Raw genomic sequence first — 24,868 nt, 5'->3', positions numbered from 1 at the left:
TGAATTTCGAGCGTGTTTTGTTCTATAATTTAAAGTGCGTAATTGAACACATTTAAAATTAAAATGCGAAATTTTAAAATGTTGTAAAATTATAAAGTACATTTGAACTTAAAAACATATAAACAGAAACGTGGTGCTATATAACTGTAGTCTTCATATTTTTCAACCATTATCGTAGTATAAACAGTATTTAGGTTATATGTTTTTAAATATTGCATCTTGTATTAGTTTATTTTACGTCTAGCCATCACGAAGTGTAGCAGACGTGTCGTGGAATGTGGACAGCCCTTAGGATCCGCTGGTTGGGTCTCTTCTGTATCAGCAGTATCTAGTTCATACATGTGCTGTGCTGGACACTGTGTCTTTACAAAAGCTTTTTTGTGTTGATATCTTTCCTTGCTGTTAATTCCCCAGCTCACAGACGTCGCTAATACCACAGTCTATTATATACAGTCACGAAGCTCAATACTTAATAAATATGCATCCATTGATAGTTGCTAGCCACCAGGATCGCTACTATCACCTCATCACAGACCCTTTCTTTCCCTAGCAGGCGATAAAATGTGTTGTACTTTCGATATAGTGTTCTTTTGAAAATATTAACACCTTCCTTCCACTATTTAAATATGAAATACTTAAGGATTATATACTATTTTCATAAAGTATATATTACATTTTATAAACTCACCTTCTTCCGGAAGAAGGATAACTCTGACCTCTTTTTCTTACAATTTACAGTGCTACAAACGTCTCTTTGTCCCATATTATTATTCAAATTATTGTATTTTAGCCATTTACAGTTATTACAACTGATAATGAACATTTCACAGTTTACACAACTTTTTACAACAATACGAAATATGGCACAGTCAATGTCTTTTCGATCTAGACCAGGCCATAATGTATGTTCGGGTTTTCTATTTCACTGTCTGGAGCTCAGTGAAATATTATATTATAACTTTATTGCGTATCATTGCTAAGCTTTATTCAGTGTAATGTGTCCATAAGTTCCGTTTACTTCTTGTTGCATAATATGTTGCAGAAATAATTACAAAACTGTGTTATTTTAATGTGAAGAGAATTTTACATGTTAACATAATCTGTTCGAATAAAGCTATGAAGCTATTTTGAGGTTTAATAAAAAAGAATTTATACTGTGATTTTAATTTAGCACATCTAGCTTACCTTCCTTAATTGTAGACTGAAATTTTACCATACCACTCCATTCCATATGAAATTGGTGTACGTATGATTGTGTTACTTCGTCTCTTAAGTAGTAGATAAATACAATAATTCAGTACTCAATTGTAGTATTAAAATATAGACAAATTGAATGTCCGGGGTTTCATACATGACATTATGTTTAATTATAATGTATGATTGCGAATATAGGAATATAAGTTAAATATAGTAAACATAACCTATAATTTCCATATGACATAACATACGTATGTAATGGAAGGGCATTGGAGACCACTAAATTTAGACAGAAAGGTGCAACTGGTACACTAAACATAACCTATAATTTCAACATATTTAATATCCGTGCGGTGCAACTGAAAATTATTGAATCGTGATAAATGAATGTACAAGAATTTCTAAATATTTAATCGAAATAAAGACAGGTATTACACACACGAACAACGTAATTTTCACACCAAAAATAATATTACTCGCAAGTGAATTTTGTCTGAAGTGTCTCATGATCATTGTTTTAAATTTTATTAATGCAATTACACTACATTTTAGAGAAATATGTGTTGCTCTTTATGCATTCAAACTAATTTATGTGGTTGAAACGCGAGTCACATAGTCCACCTTACGGCCTGTATTAGATCAAGATGGCAGTGGCACAGTCTGTTGTTCCTAGTGCTCACAGCACTCCAAGCGGCTAGCAACTATAGCGAGAAATGCAAAAAATCATCCCAAACTTCGTGACTGTATATAGTAGACTGTGCTAGTACCAAGAAATGTATACCAGCGAATCATTTCTCTCATTTTTATTGCTCTTATCACAATCTTGATTTTGGAGGAGAATGTAGCTTCACTTAGATGTGATGACTAGCATTCTTCTTTCGCCCATAAACTTTACCTATTACTATTTACATCCATTGTTAACCTCTTCCCTTACTATTTATTTTACCAGTTTTGTGAAAAAAAGTGTCATATTTTTTTATTTTCGTAAAGAGGTCATTTAATATTGCAGAATCACTGTACATCACTAATTTTTTTACATACTTAAAAAATCACTATGAAGTAGACAATGGGACTCAAACGAGTTAACTCGGATTAATAAATTTTGACACATGTTAGCAACCCGAGTTAACTCGGGATAATAAGGGAAGTGGTTAATTACGGACACGATTTTTTCGCCCATGAATGTTTGACCCCAGAAAATTTTGTCCGATAAATTTGCATAAGCATGTTATGTAGCTAATTTATTTGTGTAGTTCCATGGTAATGTAACATTTTTACACAGAATATTAGTTTGTAATAAAAACTTGTAATTGATGCGATTTCGGGAAGATGGGTCTATAGTCCTATAAGCCCTTTTTCGGGAAATTGTGTGAACGTAACTGCTATATTAGGTAAAATATTCCACCAAAATTTTATTTCATTATCTCAACGCTAGAGGTCGGCAGAGCATTTTCTTTGTGAGCGTAAAGTTGTTGAGATTCATTGCTAATACAGCAAGTGTACAGTACGTTCAGGCTGTGGTTGTTAGTGTAATAACCGTTCTATTCCTACCATACTAATGGACAAAAAAATACTATCTTACGACAATTCTAATAACAAGAGAGAGAGAGAAAAAAAAGAAAATGGCAGATTGGTCAGATCTACATTTCAAGCAAAGGAATTGACATAAAAGAAAAAATATTTTCAGCAATATCATCATGTTGTCAAGAACAGTGCCATCTCAAAGTACCTATCAGTAAGCAAGAAGAACTTTTTGGATCAAGGTAAGGAATACAGGATTAATTTTTAAGCCAATGTATGTCGAAGTTCAAGGAAAATATTTGGGAATATTTTGTCCATACAGATGGCACTAAATTGAAAGTTTGTCGTGGTTTGATATTAAAGCTATATCAGGTATCAGTTAAAAGACTCAGAGTTATTCAAGATAAAACACTGGCCAATGATTCACTTGTGGAGGGAAGAGGCAAACATTCACAAAATAGGGGCTAATATTTGGCAAATGTTAGAAGAATGCCTAAGCACAATTCCCAGCCAAGAAAGCCATTACTGCTCAGACAAATATCTTCTTTGAGGTATTTCGAAGATCCGAATCTAAGTGTCAGAATACTGTACGATCTTTTTTCGAAGAAATTCTTAGAGGTTACAGGTATGTGTATGTAGGTATTGCGAGTAATTTTACAGCTGTCGCCGTCTCCCGCTTCTCAACTTCCAGGTACTCCGGTTTTGCCAATCGCCCATTTGTAGACCCCTGCAGACCATATCCTCCTGAACCTCCTTGCTCCATTTTTTCATTGGCCTTCCTCTTCTCTTTTTTTCCGGGGGAGTCCAGTTGAAGACCTTATTAGGCCAGCGGTCGGCTGACATTCTCTGGAGATGCCCATACCATACCAGGCATTTAGTTTCCACTGATTGTACGATATCTCCTGATACTTGCATTATATTACGGACATCCTGATTCCTAATGTGGTCCATCCTCGAAATTTGACAACTACGGCGCCAGTAATCCATTTCTAAAGCCAACAATTTCTTCTTCATCCTGTCTCTCATTTCCCAAGTTTCAGAGCCATAGGTACATATACTTTCTATTATAGTTTTATATATACTTGTCTTGGTTTTCCTTGTTACCTTGTCACTCCACAGGAGTGTATTTAATTGTCTTTTGGCCTGACTGTTGAGGGTAACACCCAAATATTTGAATGACTCAGAGTTTTCTATTTGTGTATCCCCAGTATCTAAATTTACCTTGCTGCGACTACCCACAACCATGTATTTTGTTTTCTTGAAATTAATTGATAGGCCCCCTTCCTTATAAGCCTCACTCAATTTACGAAAATATAGCTGGAATCTTCTTCATCTGCCGCTATCAGCACAGGTAAAAAGCTCCAAATGAGTTACGTTACGTAATTTCAAATATTTCCATCAACACTGTAACTACAGCTTCAAACACCCTAAAACTGATGTTTGTGATTTTTGCACTGCTTGTGAAATGAAACTTAATGCTGTCAAAAATGATCTTTGCAAAGAAGAATACATGATCACAAAAGGAGTGCACAGGCACACCTAAAAATGAAGCAGAACTTCATTCGTAAAGCTAAAAGTGTACTCATCTTGTTATTGAGTTCGATTATGCACAGAATCTTCCCGTACCCAAACTAAATGTGACTAGCCAATTTTATAAACGCTTAATGCTTTCAACGTCCATATACACAACAACGATTCTTCGTTTATGTACGGTTTCATGAAAATTCAAGCCAAGAAAGATCCCAACTCAGTTTTATCATTCATTCATGATGCATTGGAAAATAAGTTGAAGTTTCCAAACGTGGAGCATGTTGTTCTGCTCTCTGATACCTGTGGGGGTCAGAATAAGAACTCAGTGGTGATGTCATTTTCTTCATGAATAGCTAAAGTTATTAACATGGAGATTATTCACCTTTTACCATTTCGGGGACATTTGTTTGGTCAATGTAATCAAAACTTTGGCCTTATTAAGTCAAAAGTGAAGAAACAAGCAACCATATCTACTGCTAAACCCTTCTTTTCAGCGAAGATGATGGCCAGAAGTCGTCCGTCTCCCTTTATTATTCTTATGGACAGAAGCCTAATAAAAAAACTGGAACGGTCATGAACCATACGATGGTCAAAGGAACTGTATTTCAAATACAAAAGTATGTTCTGCTGAATAATGCCGATGGTTCTGTACTAGCCTCAATAACGTACACAGTTAATTACACATCCTTCCGGATTTGAAAACAGAAATACAGTACTAAAGGTCTGAAAACCGTTAAACTTTCCATGGTGGATTTCAGTCCAGTAAAGCCATAAAAAGAAGAGGATATCACAGATTTGTTTCAGTATATGGACGCTGAAAGCATGTTTGAAGAAAGCCACTAGCAACCAAAAATTGCCTAAAACACCTCTCCACTCTGGACAGAATGGTTTGAACATTATTTCAGCAAGCAGAAAAATAAATAATGTTATGTGATGTATATTCATATTATACATAGAAGTATTCTGTAAAAATCATACAGTACCGGTATTGTAAAGTTTTACTATGCTTTGACAGTTAAATCAGTAACATCCAAGCACGTACTATTCTTTATAATTCCAAATTTAGACTTATTTCTGGAAAAAGGGCACATAATGGCTTTTAACAAATAATATTTTAAAATTAAATATATTGATAAAAATGCTTTGTATTGTGAAAGTGGGTTCATAATGATATTCTACATATATTTAATTTATTATTGTATGCAAGAATAAAGTGTTCATTGAAATAAATTTTTAAAAATCTTTAAACTATGATTACTCGAATCACCATATTGTCTTATGTGCCCTTCTTCCAGAAATGGCCTCAATTCATTTATGCAGTTGTGTAGCATTTCGAAGCAGAAAGTTGATTTACGATAATCGTAACAATAATTTAGCCTGAGTTGTCATTCTCCACAGACTCCTCATTGTACAACTTCATTTTTTATGATATTGTGGATACGTATTGTAAGATATTGTCTTCGCTCTTATATCTATGTTTGGTAGTTTTGAACTATCAGTTTGATTTTGGCTTATCAGATATTTTTAAGAGTGGGCTTCTAAAATTTGTATGTCCTCCTTACAGTTGCACAATTTTGACGTGATATTAATCTTCTTCCTCCGTATGTGGTCCAAAATTTTTCACAGTGACGCGTGGTGCGTTATGATTAATTTTTGGAGCTTTGCATGCCATTCTTCCACTAGCAACATTAGGAACTTCTGCTCTCTGTTTAATACCGTGCACAATACCTTGAACAGTAATTGTGGCAGAGTTTACCTCGTGAGTGTGTCTTATTTTTGCAGGATCCGATATAATAGTCATTTGTATAGACACAGCAATGTTCGTAATGTATGACTCGTTAAATATCTCACATTTTGTGCAGCGCCAGTATTTGTGGGCTTTTCTAGTGCTCGCACCATGGTAGTAGTACTGGTGTCCATTGTGGTCAAGTATGCCTTTTCCTCATGTAGTGACGCTGATTCTGGCATCCATTACCTTTCAATTTACGATTTTTGACACTAATTAACTCTCCTGCAACCAAGAGGGGAAATGTGATATTTTTTTTATTTTATTTTTATTTTTCTCTATATTTCTTTTTGAAATTCCTTGTATTTTTTTTTATATTATTTTTATTTTTCTCTATATTTCTTTTTGAAATTCCATGTATTTGTCCATTATATGTCTACTAACAATTTCAATTAGTGGTGGTGGTGGTGGTGGTGGTTACTCATGTGTTGATCTGTTACAGGATTATAAGAAGACTGTTGGGTCTTGCGACAATGCAGGATACCTGTATGAAGTGAAAATGCTTGGATTTGTCTTTCTTACACTCATCAATAACAGAAAGAGCTTTTGTATTGCAACTAACATGAAGGCAGCTGGAAAGTTTGATGACTTAATACTTAGAGTAGATGGTAACACGTTGTTGGTACAGTTGAAACACAAGGAAGGAACACAGAATGCAGAAAAAAGGAGAAAATATATGATAGACCAAATCTTTAAAATCCATGAGCACTACTATTCTTACCTGAAGACAAGGAAGTACTGGGGATGGGATCCGGACCTACAGCACTGGGGTCCGTTCAGCAACGCGCAGTTTGTTGTTTACACAAATGCAGCTCTGGATGAGGATGGAGGTGTTGACACTGACTTCCACACCTTCCTCATGACAGGAGGGAAATGCAAGCGTTTCTATGGTAACGACTTCCCCACTTTGAAGAACAATCCTTATTTCAACCAGTTCCTCCATCAGTTCAGGTTCTACACAGAGCAAGCAAGTCAGGAACAGCTTGATTCCTTAATCAGAACTGAACTTCGTAGGGCGCTGGGGACAGATTCTCAGTTCCAGACATTTCTGACTAATATAGAGAACTGGAGGAAAGGTCCAGGAACTTACCTCACGGAAAGTGTTGAGTTTTGGAAAAATATGGTGAAGTGCAATGTTGATGACTTAAATAGAGAAAAAGTAGATCAGCTCGCAAAATTTAATCTGCAATTTGATGAAAGGGAGTTAAACTCATTTAGACAAAAGTTACCAGAGGGCGGAAGACTTCTGAGTGTTCAGAATTCTAATGTTCTCACTTGTCTCAAAGTTCACCAAAGCATTGAGAAGAAGATTCTGGTAGATGCCAATGTGTTGGAGGAGAGAATGAGTGAAGTGTTGGCCTTGTGGGGTCGGTGGCCTGGATGTGATGTACTTGTAATTGATGGCTGGGTTGAGGCAATAGAAAAGATCGCACACAATTTAGGTTCAGGAAAGACCCTTGTACTGATTCATGACAGTGAGAAGGGAAGGGAATTAAATTCTCTCAGTCACAAAGACGAGTTTCGTTTTGGGCAGCTGAATAAGGAATCACAGGATCAAATATTAGATAGCGAAATAAATTTCCGAGGTGAGCCCGTGAAACTTAACACATTAATTGACGACATAGCATTCAGTGAAATAGCGAACGCTGAAATTGTAACTCATATCCTCTCTGGAGTTATAGAAAACGTTGGAGATAAATCGACTCAACAAAATGAACACTATATACCTCGTAAGTTTTGTAGTAGATCGCATGTCAGTGAGACAATCTTTTCTGATGATCGAGAGTGCTTAGTTGTAAGTGGACTATCACTACAGGCTCTGAGGGAAATAGTCCAGCATAGGAAAGAAGTAGAGATTTTTGACGAAACGAAACATTCTGAAGAAGGTCTGTGTCGCTGTTTTGTAATTCGAGGAAGAGAGGATTTCGAGAAGGCAAAAAAGGTATTTGAAAGAATCCATTGGCTTCATAAAGAAGAAACTGGTTTTATTTGGAAAGAGTCCAATGGCAGTATGTCCTTTATTAAGTCTTACTTAATGGATGTTACCTCGATCAGAAGCTTGCAGGAAGTGATGCTGCTCTCTGACAAGGTCAAGTTGCTTGTGGCTTACCCTGGAATGGGAAAATCAACAGAAATTTTGAATTTAGCTCAGGAATTCAAGCGACATGACCCTGCATGTTGGGTGGTCACTGTAGTTCTGAATGAACACACGGATTACCTGAGTAACTCTGGAGATTCAGCAGTTGAACTCCTGTTACAAGCAGGAAAGTTCACGAGTGACTTCGCTACATCACTGTTGAAGCACGAGTTACATCATGGTGGCAATATTGTGATACTGATAGATGGGTTTGATGAAATCAGCCCAGATTATGCAGAGAAGGTGTTGCACATATTAAGACAACTTATCATGGTATGTAAATTTAAACAGCTTTGGATCACTTCTCGTTCTTTAATGAAGGACACTCTTGAGGAAAAGTTCTCCTGTCTTTCATTTGCACTACAGCCTTTCACAAAACAGGATCAACGTGATTTCCTTGCTAAACTTTGGAATGATATAAATGTTGGTCTGTATGACTTAGGCATATTTATTGCCAATTTGTTGGAAGTGACAGGGAATTCGTTAAATGACAAACTTGGCAAATTCACAGAAATTCCTCTGCAGACTTTCATGTTGGCTGAAGTATTTCGTAGTGAAGCTTCTAATTTTTGTCAGTCAGGTGAGATGAAGTTAGACCGCAAATTGGATTTATTGGAACTGTATAACAGATTCGTGGATAGAAAGTTTAAGATCTTTTTTTATGAAAAGGGGCGATTAGATGAACCAGTAACAAATCTGGTGCAGCATCGGTCACTGCAGCTGCAGAGGGAAGAATATGAGAAAGACCATATGGCATGTGCTGTGCATGCCTTGCTGAAGACTGAAGACTTTAACAAACTTAATTTCTGCAAGGATGTTATGAGACGAGTTGAAGGTTTCCAGGACCGATTTAGGAATGGAAATGAGAAGAGTGGAATTGTTGTTCAAATTCTAAATTCCACAGCAATGTTCATTCACAGGACGTTTCTAGAGTTCTTTGCCGCGAAGTGGTTCATAAAATATTTCAAAGATGAAAGAGAATATATAGAAGATATATTATTTAGAGAAGAGTTCGTAATCGTGAGAGAATTCTTTGACAGGATGCTAGCAGAAGGACTTGAATTGCATACTGCCATTCTAAATGAAGACAAAGATTATGTTCTCAAATTGTTGTCATCCTCTGAATGTGATGTGAATGGAGAGGATAAGGGTGGGAGGACACCCTTGCAGTTGGTGATTATCAGTCAATTTGAAAGTCATGATTTTTCGCCAAGTAAAGCTAGTTGTGAAATCATGGAGCTATTACTGCAGAATGATTGTGATTATAAGGCTGGAGAGGAAGTGTTCCACTGGCGACCTCTGACACTTGCTGACAAGATACAAGCGCGGTCAGCTGTTGACAGGCTGCTGGGCAGTCATCCTGAAAGTAGCGACATGATAATATTCACTATGGAGCTGATCAGGAGTGAAGGGGGTAATGAATTTTTGTGCAGAGTTTTGCGAAATTGTTGCATTACAGGGATATATCAATATTGCGAAATTGATGTTTAAATGTGGCATATGTGTGAATCATCCCATTAAAACATATGTTAATATTAAAGCGTATGGGAGACGTGTTACTGCCACAATGTTACACGTAGGGTCTTTTGCGGGACAAGTGAAACTTGTCGAAATTTTGCTCGAGGCTGAAGAAAAACAGTATCATCTAGAAACTCAGAAGACTTCGGCATTTACTATCAAAGAGCATTTAGAAACGAAAGAATCTGATTACAGAACACCTTTGTCATGGGCTGCTTACAAAGGTGATCTAGAAATGGTGAGCTTACTAGTTGAGAATGGTGCAGATGTTAATACTGAAGATGACAGGAAACAAACTCCTTTGTATTATGCAGTTTCTGCTCGCCAAAAGAACGTTGTGCAGTTCTTAATAGAAAGTGGCGCTAATGTTAATGCATGTAACAATTATGGTGAGAGTCTTATATCCGTTGCTACACGACAAGGTAATGTGGGTCTAGTGAAACTTCTATAGGATAAAGTCGCTGATGTTAATGCATATAGCTATTATGGTGACAGTCCTATATCCATTGCTGCACAACAAGGTAGTGTGGATTTAGCGAAACTCCTATTGGATAAAGGCGCCGATGTTCATGCGTGTAACAAGAATGGTGAAAGTCCAATATTTACTGTTGCAGGAAGAATTAATGTACATTATGTCAGAGTCGTAATGGATAAAGGCGCTGTTGTTAATGCGTGTAACAAAAATGGTGTACATCCAAGAAATAATTTAGACTTTTGTGAGACTCCTAATCGATAAGGGCGCTGATGTTAATGCGTGTAACAGTTTTGGTGAAAATCCTTTATTTGCTGCTGCAGGAAGAGATAATTTACATATTGCGAGATTCCTAATGGATAAAGGCGCTGATGTTAATGTATCTAACAAGAATGGTTTAAGTCCTTTATTTGCTGCTGCAGAAAGTGGTAATTTACGTATTGTGAGACTCCTAATGGGTAAAGGCAGTGATGTTAATGTATGTAACAATATTGGTGAAAATCTAACATTCGCTGCTGCACAAGGATGTAATGTCGATATTGTGAGACTCCTAATGATAAAGGCGCTGATGTTAATATATGTAACAATATTGGTGAAAGTCTAATATTCGCTGCTGCACAAGGACGTAATATGGATATTGTGAGTCTCCTAATTGATAAAGGCGCTGATGTGAATGCATGTAACAATATTGGTGAAAGTGTAATATTTGCTGCTGCACGAGGAGGTAATATTATGGATATTGTGAGTCTCCTAATTGAAAAAGGCGCTGATGTGAATGCATGTAACAATATTGGTGAAAGTGTAATATTTGCTGCAGCAGAAGGAGGTAATGTGGGTATTGTGATTCTCCTATTTGATGAAGGCGCTGATGTTAATGCATGGTGATAGTCCATTGTCAGTTGCATTAAGAATGGGTTACCTAGATATTGTAGATTTCTTAAGTGCTAGGGTTTAATTATGTAACAATCTAGATTACTTTCTAATGTTTGTAGGAGTGGATATAGAGATCGAAAAATGTATGACAAATCAGTACCACAGTGTAGTATATAGTCACGAAGCTCAATACTTACTAAATTTTGCATACATAGACAGTTGAAATATGCATCCATAGATAGTTGCTAACCACCAGGATCGCTACTAACACCTCATCACAGACCCTTTCCCCAGCAGACGATAAAATGTATTGTACTTTCGATATCGTGTTCTTTTGATAAAATTGACATGTTCCTTCCACTACTGAAATATAAAATACATGAGGTTTATATATTACTTTCATTAAGTATTTTTATAAACTCATCTTCCTCAATCTTTTGGAAGAAAGATAAGTCTGACCTCTTTTTCTTACAATTGATGTGCTATGAACGTCTCTTGTCCCATATTATTATTCAAATTATTGTATTTTAACCATTTACAGTTATTATAACCGATAAGGAACATTTCACAGTTTACACAACTTTTCACAACAAAGCGAAATACGGCACAGTCAATGCCTTTTCGATCTAGACCAGGCCGTAATGTATGTTCGGATTTTCTATTTGTGTATGTAGCTCAGTGAAATATTATATTATAACTATTGCGTATCATTGCTAAGTTTTATTTAGTCTAATGTATCCTTAAGTTCTGTTTACTTCTTGTTGCATAATATGTTGCAGAAATAATTACAAAACTGTGTTATTTTAATGTGAAGAGAATTTTACATGTTAACATAATCTTTTCGCATCAATATTTTAAGTTTAGAATGGAAGCTATTTTGAGGTTCAATAGAAACGAATTTATATTGTGATTTTAATTTAGCACATCTACCTTCCTTAATTGTAGACAGAAAATTTACCATACCTCTCCTATGAAATTAGTGTGTTACTTCGTCTCTTAGGTAGTAGATAAATACGATAATTCAGTACTCAATTGTAGTATTAAAATACAAATAGAATGTGATGGGTGTCATACATGACGTTATGTTTAATTATAATGTATAATTGCGAATATATGAATATAAGTTAAATATAGTAAACATAACCTCTAATTTCCATATGACATAACATACATATGTACTGGCAGGGCATCGGACTCCACTAAAATTAGAAAGGGGCAAGTGGTACAGTAAACATAACCTATGATTTCAAAATATCTAAATATCCATGCGGTGCAACTGAAAATTATTGAATCGTGCATAAATGAATGTACAAGAATTTCGTAATATTTAATCGAAATAAAGGCAGGTGTTACACATACGAACAACGTAATTTTCACACTAAAAACAATATTACTCCTTAACTCGCATGTGAATTATGTCTCAAGTGTCTCCTAATCATTGTTTTAAATTCTATTAATGCAATTATACTACATTGTAGAGAAATATATGTTATTCTTTATGCATTCCAACTAATTTATATTGGTTGAAACGCCACCCTTCATGATCCAGTTAAGCGAGTCACATGGTCTGCCTTACGGCCTGTATTAGATCACGATGGCAGTGACAGTCTATTGTTCCTAATACAATGCTCCAAGCGGCTAGAAACTATCGCGATAAATGCAAAAAATCATCCAAGCTTCGTGACTATATACTAGACTGTGTCAGTACTTTAAGAACAGTTCCGCGAAATAGTTACAAAGGAGCAATAATTCAGAAATATCCTATTTCAAAATTACATTGGCAGGTCCCGATAGATGTTTTCTCATGGGAATCAGAGTACTGTACATACCTTCCATCCTCTTTTATTCGAAACACTCCAGATACTTTCTCAGAGATCAGAGCTATTCCAGCCACAGTTGCGTGTGTTGGGTATAGCATGGAATTTTTAACTCTATTGAATTTCTGATAGACAGTTTCTCATGGGAACCAAAGTACTGCACATACCTTTCTTCCTCTTTTTGTCGAAACAATCAAGATACTTTCTCAGACACCAGAGCTGTTCCAGCAAATGTGTTTACAGTTGCGTGTGTTGGGGAGAGTGTGGAATTTTTAACCCCAATGAATTTCTTGGGTTTGTTTCAGTAATTAACTAATAACTTCGAATAATCAACTTCATATTCTTTGCTATTTATGTTGCAACTAGAATCAGTACTATTTCCAATTGTAAGATTATTTTGTCTGTTATAGTTCTCAGTCATTCTTAATCCATTAGGAAAAAATTATAAAACTGTATTTTTTTATTTCTGAATCACCTTTAATTGCCCTTCATGCCACTAACATATCACTGGGGGAAAAAGGGAGGCAATTCATTGGATCACACAATTTGAGGGTTACTGCTGAGACATCACAAGACAACTGGCAGACAACCAAACCTGTGGAGGGAAATGTATGGTGTTGTATTGTATTGTAAATTTTGTATAATATAATATTACAAATGTAGCCCAACTAACCTCAAAATGTTGAAACTTTAATAGAGATTAATATCGCATAGTATTAATATCGATTATTTAAGAGAAGAGATGATGCAATAATAAAATTATTATGTTTTGTAGTTTGTTCTTATAAATTACTGCACATATACCTGACTAGAACAGCTGTCATCGTTCCATAACATACTGGGACTTTTTTACAACTAATTCCGGAATAACCTAATAGTTAGCTGATTGTTACATTATGTCAGATGCTTGCTCTCATTTCGGAATTGTTCTTTGGAATTGGAAGACTCGGAACAGTTCTGGGAAAAAAATGTTTTTAGAGCTCTGCATTTCATTAAGAATGACCGACTGGAAGTCATGATAATACATTGGATTGGTCGCTCACTCCACAGGCTGGCTGCCGAGTGTTCTGACTCCGTAGAAACCAAACACCCAACTGAAGCATCATGATGACTGTCATCCCGGTCATATGCAGGGTAACACAGATAGAAAACTGTCTTCGATCAATGTGTTTACATATGCACTATGGGAATTATTAAACTGTCCGACATCCTATTGCCTATTTAGTGAATCTCCTAGGTGTACTAGCTATCAGATTGAATAAAAAATTATAATAAAATATTTAAATAATAAATCATTAAAATGAAATAAAGTTTTAACTAACTATGTTCTCTATAAGAATATAAATATAAAAGTATAAGCGACACTAAGTAATATTTTTTTATAAATCAACCCAGGTAATGGCATTTGCGGATGACATAGTCATCATCGGCACATCCTTAAAATATGTGGAAGAAGCCTTTCTTGCTCTTGAAAAATCAGGTAAAGAAATGGGAATGGTTATCAACGAGGGAAAGACCAAGTACTGTACATGGTGGCAACTGGTGGAAATTCAGGTGGTGAAGCAGACAGTATACAGATAGAGAATTATAAATTTGAAAGGGTGGACAAATTTAAATACCTCGGATCCTTGGTTACAAATGACAATAACATGTCTAAGGAAATCTCGAACAGGTTAGTATGTGGGAATAGAGCTTATTTCGGACTAAAGAAATATTCCAAATCACATGCACTTACACAGAAAACAAAAACCACCTAATACAAAACACTTGTGAGATCAAACCAGATATATCTTCAGAAACATGGGCCATTTCTAAGAATGATGAGAGAAGACCTGAAATTTTTGAAAGGAAGATTCTTCGAAGAATATATGGTCCAGTTTTTTAAAATTGATTATGGAGAAAAAGATATACTGGGGAATTACATAGCATGTTTAAAGAGCCAAATAATATAAATATAATTAAAACCTATAGATTGAGGTGGGTGGGACATGTAATGAGAATGGGTGCATCAGAACCTTGTAAAAGAATTATTCTCACAAACCCCGGAGGTCTAAGGAGACGGGGACGACCACATCTGCGATGGATTGATGGAGTGGAGAGGATCTTGTAAGATTTGGATACAGAAATTGGAGGACTTGCAGAGGACAGAGACAGATGGCAACGCCTACTGAGGGAGGCCAGGGCTCATAACGGGCTGTAGTGCCAATGATGATGATGATGATAAGCAGCACTAAAAAAAAGTTAAAGCTCGTGATTATCCTGTATATGAAACGAACAGTTAACTTATAATATATTCGTAATGACACAGGACAAAAGTAAGTACATTAAAGAACCCAAGGAGGAAATTATAGACAAGATTGAATAAAAGTTAGTAATTTTAAAACCAAATGGCGATTTTTCCATTGATTCTTTTAGTTTTGGAATAACTTCAGCACGAGTTTTGCTTGCTCCCTCCTTGACATTTCGTGATATGGTCGTTGAATGTGGAATAATAGAATTTGCATATACTTTACCATAAGTAGCGCTAACGTTAATCATTGTCTGTGATATAAGCATGTCTTAATATACACTACTGTAAAAATGTGAAGCAAAGTCAACATGCAGATTTGGTTTATTTTTATTTAGTACTGTGACTGAAATAGATTATGTCTGCGTTTGAAGAAATTTGACACATATCACAAAATCTGTGTTCTTTTTATGCAATCACATATGAAGAGTCCACTGCAAGAATGATGGATGTCATTTGGAATACATTTTGCAGGAGAAGCAATTGAAAGTTTGAAATGCTTAGCTCTCTAAGCTTAACTGTGATTTTCCGATCATTACTGGACAATGACTATCAGTGTTCATGCCATATAACTCTCTATGTACATTCTATATATCTTAACCTATGCATTGACAGTCTTGGTTCATTTTCGACAAAAAAGTGACATCCATCATTCTTGCAGTGGACTCTTCATATTGACTAAACATTATTCCATTTAAATAATTGTGTTATTTAAAAATTAGGTTTCCTTGTTGAAATGTTGAAATACTTTCTAATTTTCGTGCTGTCTGAAATAAGAACAAAACGGTAACCTTCTTAGCTAGGCTGTTTTGGGTATCAGGCAGTAAAAAGTGATGTAATTGCAGTGCAACAGCCTCGAGTGCTCGCGACTGACCGAGTAAACATTTCAACCGACTGGTTATAAATTCTCGAATGCATGCACTAGAGCCTATCATTTCCCAGCTGCCTTCTTCACAACCGAGGATTGATCGGTCGGCCGTTTTCATGAAACTGCAAAGGTCTGACATACTAGTAGGAAGTGTTAATGTAGAATTTGTAAGGTTCTTACATGAAAGAGATGTTGATGTTAACCATGCTTAATGTAAATAAAAATTTTGAAGTGAAATGAAATGATTAGCCTAAAAATGTCCCGTTAAGGGCAAAGGCCTCCTCCTATAGAGGGAGAGCTCTATTTGTCTCACGCGGTGAGCTACTCCGCGGAAGAGTGGAATTGTTCACTTGGTTCACATTCTGCACAGTTTGGTATTGTTCACTTGTTTCTGTCACACTGGTTTTAGTCGCTGTTCACTTGTCTTCTTATGTTTTTCCAGTCTTCCCTATGTCTTGCTCTGCTTGACCAATGGCTTCCTACTCGTTCACTGAAGAGGCCGGCCCATCTTCGTCTTGGTCTTCCGGGTGATCTCTTGCCAATGCAGGGATCCCATAGTGTGACTTTCTGCGTTCATCTTCCATCTCTAAATCGTGCAACATGGCCTACCCACTTCCAATTGGTGTTGGTGGCTTGCAGTGCTGGATCTTTAATTGCTGCCATCTTTTATAGCACTTCGTTTGGAACTCTGTCCCTCAGTGATAAGCCTAGTATCTTTCTCAGCATCTCTCTTTGGCATATTTGGAGACTGTTACGAAGTTTGGCAGTAAGAGACCACGTGTGGCACCCATATAACACTACAGGAGTTACGCAGGTCTCCAATATTTCTACTCTGAGTTTCTTGCAGAGTGTTCCCTCCAGTAGGATGAACTTGAGACTGCCTTCCACGCGAGAGAAATCCTTCGTTTTATTTCCTTCTCTGTCTTCTGATGAAAGGAGACTAGTTGTCCTAGGTGCTAAGAGGTTAATATTGCTTGCAATGTGAAGAAGTGTTATGCGCCATTCAGATAACGAACAGAGAAAGCTGCTGATGTGTAATGCCTCTATAGAGGATGCTAAGATTGTAAGGTTATAATATTCTAGTATTTGAAAATGATCTTGTAGATATTGCAAGGTTAACTGGATACTGGAACTCTGATGTCAGTTCATATAATAAAAATAAATGACTGTTTAATAATCATTATAGTGAAATGTCGTCTTCTTAAACCACGAATACGTTTGTTATAATCCAGTACTGATAAGAGATGTGAATGTACATTTTATATTGTAACACTGTTATTGCCAATACACTTTTGTTTCCTTTGTTGGTACACATTTCTACCGACATTATTTTCTTCCATTTTATCATCCTTACGCATGTAGAGATCATTCTTCCCATTTACCCTCATGCTACCATTCCATTCACATCCAAGCAACAACAGTCCTAGGCCTACTAGTATTGAGTTCTGATAGGTGACGAAGGTATCTTGAGCAGCCTAGCTTCAGACTGGATTTTCACTCCCTTTGCCATTGTAGACGAACTCATAAATAAGTAACTTGTCTTTCTGTTTTATATATATTTTCCTTTCTAACTCCAGATCGCATAAACAGGATACCGGTACCTTACTTTATTCCCTATCATCTGGATGGTTTTACATGACATTTAAAGTTATTTGTAATTTTTATGTTTGTATTTGTGGCTTATGAATCAGCAGTACAATTAGGAAACTTGTCCGTTTTCCAATATATAATTTATACAAATAGATTCAAAATCCCTTATTTCTACTGTCACAAATTAAGGATTCTGAAAGTAACTGATGGCGGATATAGAGGATTTTGAACCTAATAGTGATTTCAGCAAACCTTTCCCATGAAATTTAGTGACTTGAAACTCAAAGCAATATAATACAATAGGACTCATATTTGGCTTATTTCTGCACATAACTCAAGTCTGGAAAAAATGCCAGTAGACGGGTTTAAATATAGAGGAAGCTTGTAACGTGTTAGCATTTGTTGTTTTGCAATTTATATTGTGTACAATTTGCTATATTGTGTATTTTTTAGCACTTGTGATTACTGATTCTTTCTTTTTTATGATGACTAGGAAAGATTTACTTTTTTTAATTGTGTTCATGATTGGATAGAACACCCATTGAAATGAATTTCTTGTACATTGCATATCACAAGCTGTGTTTATTTTATGCTGTAAATACATTTCCAACCCTAATCATACTTCTTACTCATAATAGAATCTAATAATCTCAATTTTACCCATTCGTGATTAAAAATGGAGCGCAAGGTCTCTGGTATCAGCACACATTACATGGTTTACAAAGAGAAGAGCTGACATTGGTGTATAGAATGTAAAGTGTGATAGAGATGTAATTGTTTGTGGAAGTGGAAAGTGGTCGTTTGAAAGTTATAAGGTTCTATATAGACTGGGAGAGGCCTTGATGTTAACAATAGATTTTCAAAGTATTTACAGCAAACTTGTCTTTGATACAGGTCCTTCGAAATGATAGTCAGTTAAATTATAAGAAACCGGACATGCAGTGAATACAGTACAACAAATTTACTCTTAGTAAACCTTCCAGTATTTTGAATGCGGAAGTTCATTGTGGGAGTCTCTCTTAACATGAAATGTTTTCCTCCCTATTCACCAGTAGAAACGCTAATTGACACTGTATTCCAAATGTAATTTCTTTATATTGGTCTTCTTTTATATAATTTTTTTAATGAGAAAAAATGACTATCATTAATAGACCTAAATAACAAACGGAATTTGTATAAACACAGTCTTTTGAGAATAAAATGCCACATGCGATTAAAAGGCTGTCTAAATTGACTTCACGGTACGGTATCAATTGTTCCTAATACTGACTTGAAATTCGTATGGCAAGAAGTAACTATCCCAGTGATATATTGCACGATTTAAGTAAAATTGGAACTCTTTGCTTACATTGCAAGATGGCAGACATTCACTCAATATAGATTTGTTACCATCTTTGTGGTAGCCCTGTTCACCTATGGACCTCGTTAAAGGAATCTGAAGTGGAAAAATTGACACGCATACAGGGATGAATGTGAGATCTGTCTCCCAGAACCAGGAGAAAGACACAGACTACATTAACATTGGACAAATGGACGTTAAATTATTAAAAAATGTGAATATTTACGATCAAATATACATGTATAATATTAAAATAGCATCTCCTACACTCAATTTTTGTTTACTTCTGTTATATTCAACATAAAACAGCAACGATCCAACATTTAACATTGTCAACAAAGATAAGAATCAAATTTATGGTCCAACTGTTCCTTATTATTTCCATATATATAATTTACAAACTATTGAAATTATTGGGTTATTAGTGGGTGCTAGTGGCACGATTACAAAAAAAATATATACAGGGTGTATCAAAAATACGTGTACAAACTTCAGGCATGGGTTCCTTACACCAAAAGAAGGAAAAAAGTTCATATGAACATATGTCCCATAATCCTTTGTTTCCCAGTTATTCATTTATTACTAAAAGTTTGCGTTCAACGGCCTTCGAGGTCCAACCCCAAAACTTCATTTCTTTATGCACTCATTCATAGAAGGCTGTGACTCGTATCAGAAATGGACTGCAGATGGCGAAGTGTTGCCATGGAGACTTGTTTACATGTGTCATTTGTCATTAGTCTGTCTTAAACGTTGCAATTGTGAACGTGGAGTGAGTTAACGTGTTTCGTTCAACCATGGCAGGACGATATTCATTTCGCGAGCAGGCTGACATCATTTTTATGTATGGTCGCGCGAATGGTAATGGACGCGAGGCTGTACGGCTGTATCAGATGGCGTTTCCAGACCGAAGTCAACCGAATCATCAAACCTTTGTTGCTGTGTATCGTCGCGTTGCTGAGACAGGAACCGTTGCACCACAGACTGGTGATCGACGAAGACCAAGAGTTGTTCGTACGCCGAACCTCGAAGAAGACATTTTACACTGTGCCGAAGACGATCCAGGTATCAGTACAAGACAATTGGCTGTGGCAACTGGTACATCACACAGTACAGCATGGAGGGTACTTCACGAGCAGCTGTTGTATCCGCAACGTGTGCAGGGCCTTTCGCCTGCCGATTATCCACCACGGGAGAACTTTTGCCGATGGTTTCTAGCACAAATAGCCAATCCATTGTTTGTCTCATCAGTTTTGTTTACAGACGAGGCAACGTTTGGGAGAGATGGAATTACCAATTTCCACAATGAACACGTATGGGCAGATCGTAATCCTCGTGCTGTATTTCAGGCTAGACATCAGCAACAATTTAGGATTAATGTGTGGGCTGGAATTGTAGGTGACTGTCTGGTAGGTCCATACATTCTACCAGCACGTCTTACAGGTGCTATCTACAGAGACTTTATCCAAAACACTCTTCCAGAATTACTGTACGAAGATGTGCCTCTGAACATAAGACAAAACATGTGGTTCATGCATGATGGGGCTCCAGCATATTTTAGTAGCCTTGTTCGAGATACACTGACTGGTGTCTACCATGACAGATGGATAGGCAGAGGAGGACCAGTTCAATGGCCAGCACGTTCTCCCGCCCTCAGTCCTTTGGATTTTTATCTTTGGGGGCACCTTAAACAATTGGTTTATGGAGCAGACATCCCGGATCAAGAAACTCTTCATCGACGTGTCACGGAAGCCTGCGAAACCATTCAACATCATCCCGGAGTATTTGAAAGGGTGCGACAGTCCATGATTCGACGAGTGCATGCATGTCTAGAAGCAAGAGGAGGACATTTCGAGCATTGGTTATGAGTTTTGTGTGTTGGCATATTATGAGTGTACCAATGTGTTGAACAGTTCCTAACGGGGAAACAAAGGATTATGGGACATATGTTCATATGAACTTTTTTCCTTCTTTTGGTGTAAGGAACCCATGCCTGAAGTTTGTACACGTATTTTTGATACACCCTGTATATTAATTTCTGCAAAGAGTTCATTCTTGAATTCTCTTTGGCAAAGACTGTTTCTTTGATAGCTCTAAAATATTCGATCTATCTTCTGAGAAATCACATAATAAATAAAGTAAATTAATAACATAACAATAATAAGTATATTTCTCACGAAAACATTTTCATAAAATTGTACGTATATACTAATGCTTATATATTCGGTATACTTTGTCTTACAGGGCAACCCCTATTTTAGGGGAAGTTTGAAAATTAATAAAACAGTTATGAAGTCATAGTGTGTGTTTAGTGTAATGTGAAACAGTTTAGATAATTATTGGAGACGGACAATTTATTAACGAGATGGGATCTGAAGACAAAGTATGCGAGAAAAAGCTGGATTTACAAGGTAAACCATTATCTCAATGTATTCAAGTGGATGTAATAATAATAAAAATAGTAATCGATGTATGCAATGGAGGGGCGAAGGAGCTCTCCGTCCTACCCATTATCTTCTGGCTTAGTTGCCTCATAAGTTGTGCGTTAGGTTCTGACCTGTCTCCGGACAGCTGAATAAACAACCATAATTTACATTGCTAAATCTTCTAGCCCGCTACACGCATCTCATTTGAGGAAGAAACCTATTAAATCGCTGAAAATAAACTCAGAACAATTCTTGTAGCTTATTGCTCTGAAGACAATACTACATCTGATTACTGTGAAAAATATAAACCCAGCCAATCGACTCCGAATAGCATAGGTACCTTCTTTTCTTATGTAGACGACCAATGTTTTCCTGAGACATTTTCAAACGAAATAATCATGCAACACATGGAACCTAGCTCTTTCAGGGATGCCCATCTGTTAGCATCGGATTCACAAATGCCACCTGTCGATCTCGGACAATCATCGCATATATAGCGCACACAATCATTATGCTGCGAGACAGTTCTCCATTCTACGGTCCAAGGTAAATCTATGTATGTACTCATATATCAGAGGAAGAAGAATTGTTGCATGCATATCAACTCTGAACACTGATCTATCTTATTAGTCGGCGAAGTTATGCATTGAAAGGGAAAGAAACTGTCCACCATACTCCATTATCTCCAGGCCTAGTTGCCTTTGAATGATGCCACTGTCAATTATGAGATTCGAAAAAGAGTCCAAATTGCTGATGACTAAACATACATGCAAGGGTGTATGCAAGGGATACCGAAGGCTTGAACAAATCAAACCTAACCTATCACTAATCTGTGACCTTACGATACATCTATTTATTTTCCCAGAAATATGTGTATTTGTAAAGTTACAATATATCATCACTCAGTTTCAGTTCATGAAAGATAGCGCAGCACAGATCAGACGTCAGTTTCGTATGTGTTCGGTAACAGGATCTAAGATTCAATCTTAGATTTAACAACGGTCTTCACTCTTGCTTTCACAGTAAGGAACCTGTTTTACGTTTCTATAGGTTGTAGGTTACGCTACTTTTTGTTGTATTTAGGGTCATAGAATATTGCATATTTTATTGTCATTCGTATTGTATAGTTTTACTCTTGATTGAGGTCCTATGGCCTTATCTCTTCAAGATTAAATAAAACACGTTTATTATTATTACTACCCGTACCCGTGCGCTCCGCTGCACCTGTTAGAAATAAATATAAAGTAATTACATAATTAAAATAGGACATTTGATCCAGGGAACATTCGTGTTTGATAGAAGGATAAATCGTTTAATATGTTACTTCATTTAAATTGCATCCAAATAATTAAAATGCGATCATTTTGGTCCAGGGACACTCATTTGGTGCAATGACAATTCCTTTAACGTGTTTCTTAATTTTTATTACATGCAATCATAGCTTAATGAAGATTGACATCATTTAGATTTAATGTGTATATTTTATTTTACTTGTTATAGGTTTCCATTGAATTATGGTAATAACTTAATTTTAACCCTTGTTTTCTACGTATTCAGCAAATGGCGCTTGGCCCACTATGGTTCTGAACCCTTCAAATGACTTAAATTATATTATATAATATTACATATTATATTATATTACATTACATTATATTATATCAGAAGTTACTGTAATAACATTATAGCATTATGTCCATCTAGAGAAACTACACTTTCCAATGGTGAAATAATAATTAATTATACAAATCGGTTAATTTAGCTTCTGATATTACTTCATACACAGAAACATTCTCTGTAGGCTATCTTTCCTAGCTTTCGATTGTTGCTGTCCAAGGCCCCTTATAGACGAAGTCATTTGTTTTTTTATTCATTACACGGCCTTAGATGGCAGTTATTTTAATTTTAAAACTCATTTATCTCATTAAATATCAGTCCTATCAAAATTTTTCAAGGCATAAAACTTATCGCAAATTATTTTCAAAGGAAGTTTGTTATGTAACATTTTTCACAAAAATCAATAATAAGCGAGATATTTCGATTTATTAAATTCAACCCCCCTTTTACCCCCCTTTAAATAATGTATTTTGAATGCCATACAGCCTAAAATCTAAGTTACAACGAACATAATTTATATTCAAATTTTCATCGAAATCCGTTCAGCCATTATCGCGTGAAAAGGTAACAAACATACAGACTGACAGACAGACATACAAACAACAATTTGAAAAATGCGATTTTCGGTTTCAGGGTGGTTAATTATATATGTTAGGACGAATTATTTTTGGAAAATCGAAAATTACCAGAAAAATTTCGGCTACAGACATTAGTATTATTATTATTATTATTATTATTATTATTATTATTATTATTATTATTATTATTATTATTTGGTGATATTACCGAATTTTACTAAATATGATAAATAATAAAAGAGTAAAAGTCAAGTAGTCCAAACACTCGTCTTAGACATGATGAGTGCCGGCAACGCAGGAGAACTTCGACGAACCCAACGCCCACGAAGAGCTTCATTAAGAGTTAAGACGTTGACCCCATCAACAATTGATATATTCGCGTACTGCGATGGCATAATGGGCAGGTGGCGTATTATCCTTTGCCTTGAAAATGATGGTACACAGACTGATGTTGATGCTATGTTTTATTTAACGACGCTCGCAACTGCAGAGGTTATATCAGCGTCGCCGGATGTGCTGGAATTTTTGTTCCGCGAGTTCTTTTACATGCCAGTAAATCTACTGACATGAGCCTATCGCATTTAAGCACACTTAAATGCCGTCGATCTGGCCCGGGATCGAACCCACAACCTTGACACAGACTGATCCTTTGCACAAATTTCTATCTCAAGAAACCTCCTCTAAAGACCTGGTGTTCATTTTCTTTAAGTTTAGGGGTTTATTATTTGGTTGTTATAGCGAGTAACGGGCTTCGTGGCCTTCCTGTAAATATAAGGAAGTTAGCAGATCTCTGAACTCGTATTACTTTGACGTAACCGCGCAGTAGGCTACATGAAACTTAGAGCTGAAGATGACAAATTACGACCTGCTTGACAAGCGTAGCCGCCATATCGGTTTCAAAACATCTGTTACACCGTTAAAACATGTTTTTTTTTTTTCATATTATAAGTCAACTACATACAGTAATTTAATGAAATTGTACAATATGCTAAGGGTGAGTGAGCGACAATTTAACATTTTCCTACGAGTCAAGACATTCCAGGAAAACACGGCCACTCAGATCTCCTCTAGAGATTATATAGTCACGGACAGTGATGCCAATTCAGCGGTTTTTCTGCTAGATCTAGCGTTTTTCGGCGTTAGTTTAGCGGGTGAAATTTATGAAATTTGTATTGTTAATATAGGGATTTAGCGGGTATTTTTAGCACTCACAGCGACAAAATAATATAATTTTACATTGACACTATAGCAATTTAGCGGTTTCTGCACGGCTTCACAGCGGATTTTTAAGAATCGAGTTGGCAACACTGGTCACGGA

At 36.2% G+C, this 24,868-nt stretch overlaps 1 protein-coding gene across 2 annotated transcripts in view; it reads left to right on the top strand.

Annotated features, from left to right (window-relative positions):
* LOC138691799 (uncharacterized) overlaps positions 1-13,625 on the top strand; it is a 41,576-nt gene extending 27,951 nt beyond the window's left edge. For both annotated transcript variants that reach the window (XM_069814225.1, XM_069814224.1), the window contains exon 3: positions 6,477-13,625. In XM_069814225.1, the coding sequence (XP_069670326.1) occupies positions 6,477-9,662 (3,186 nt within the window). In that variant the 3' untranslated portion in view covers positions 9,663-13,625. The remainder of the gene's footprint in view (positions 1-6,476) is intronic.
* The last annotated feature ends 11,243 nt before the right edge of the window (positions 13,626-24,868 follow it).

The sequence above is a fragment of the Periplaneta americana genome, chromosome 16, assembly GCF_040183065.1.
Source record: "Periplaneta americana isolate PAMFEO1 chromosome 16, P.americana_PAMFEO1_priV1, whole genome shotgun sequence".
Classification (NCBI taxonomy): Eukaryota; Metazoa; Arthropoda; class Insecta; order Blattodea; family Blattidae; genus Periplaneta; species Periplaneta americana.
Note: the sequence above shows the minus strand (reverse complement) of the source record. Positions and strands in the feature narration are given on the sequence as shown.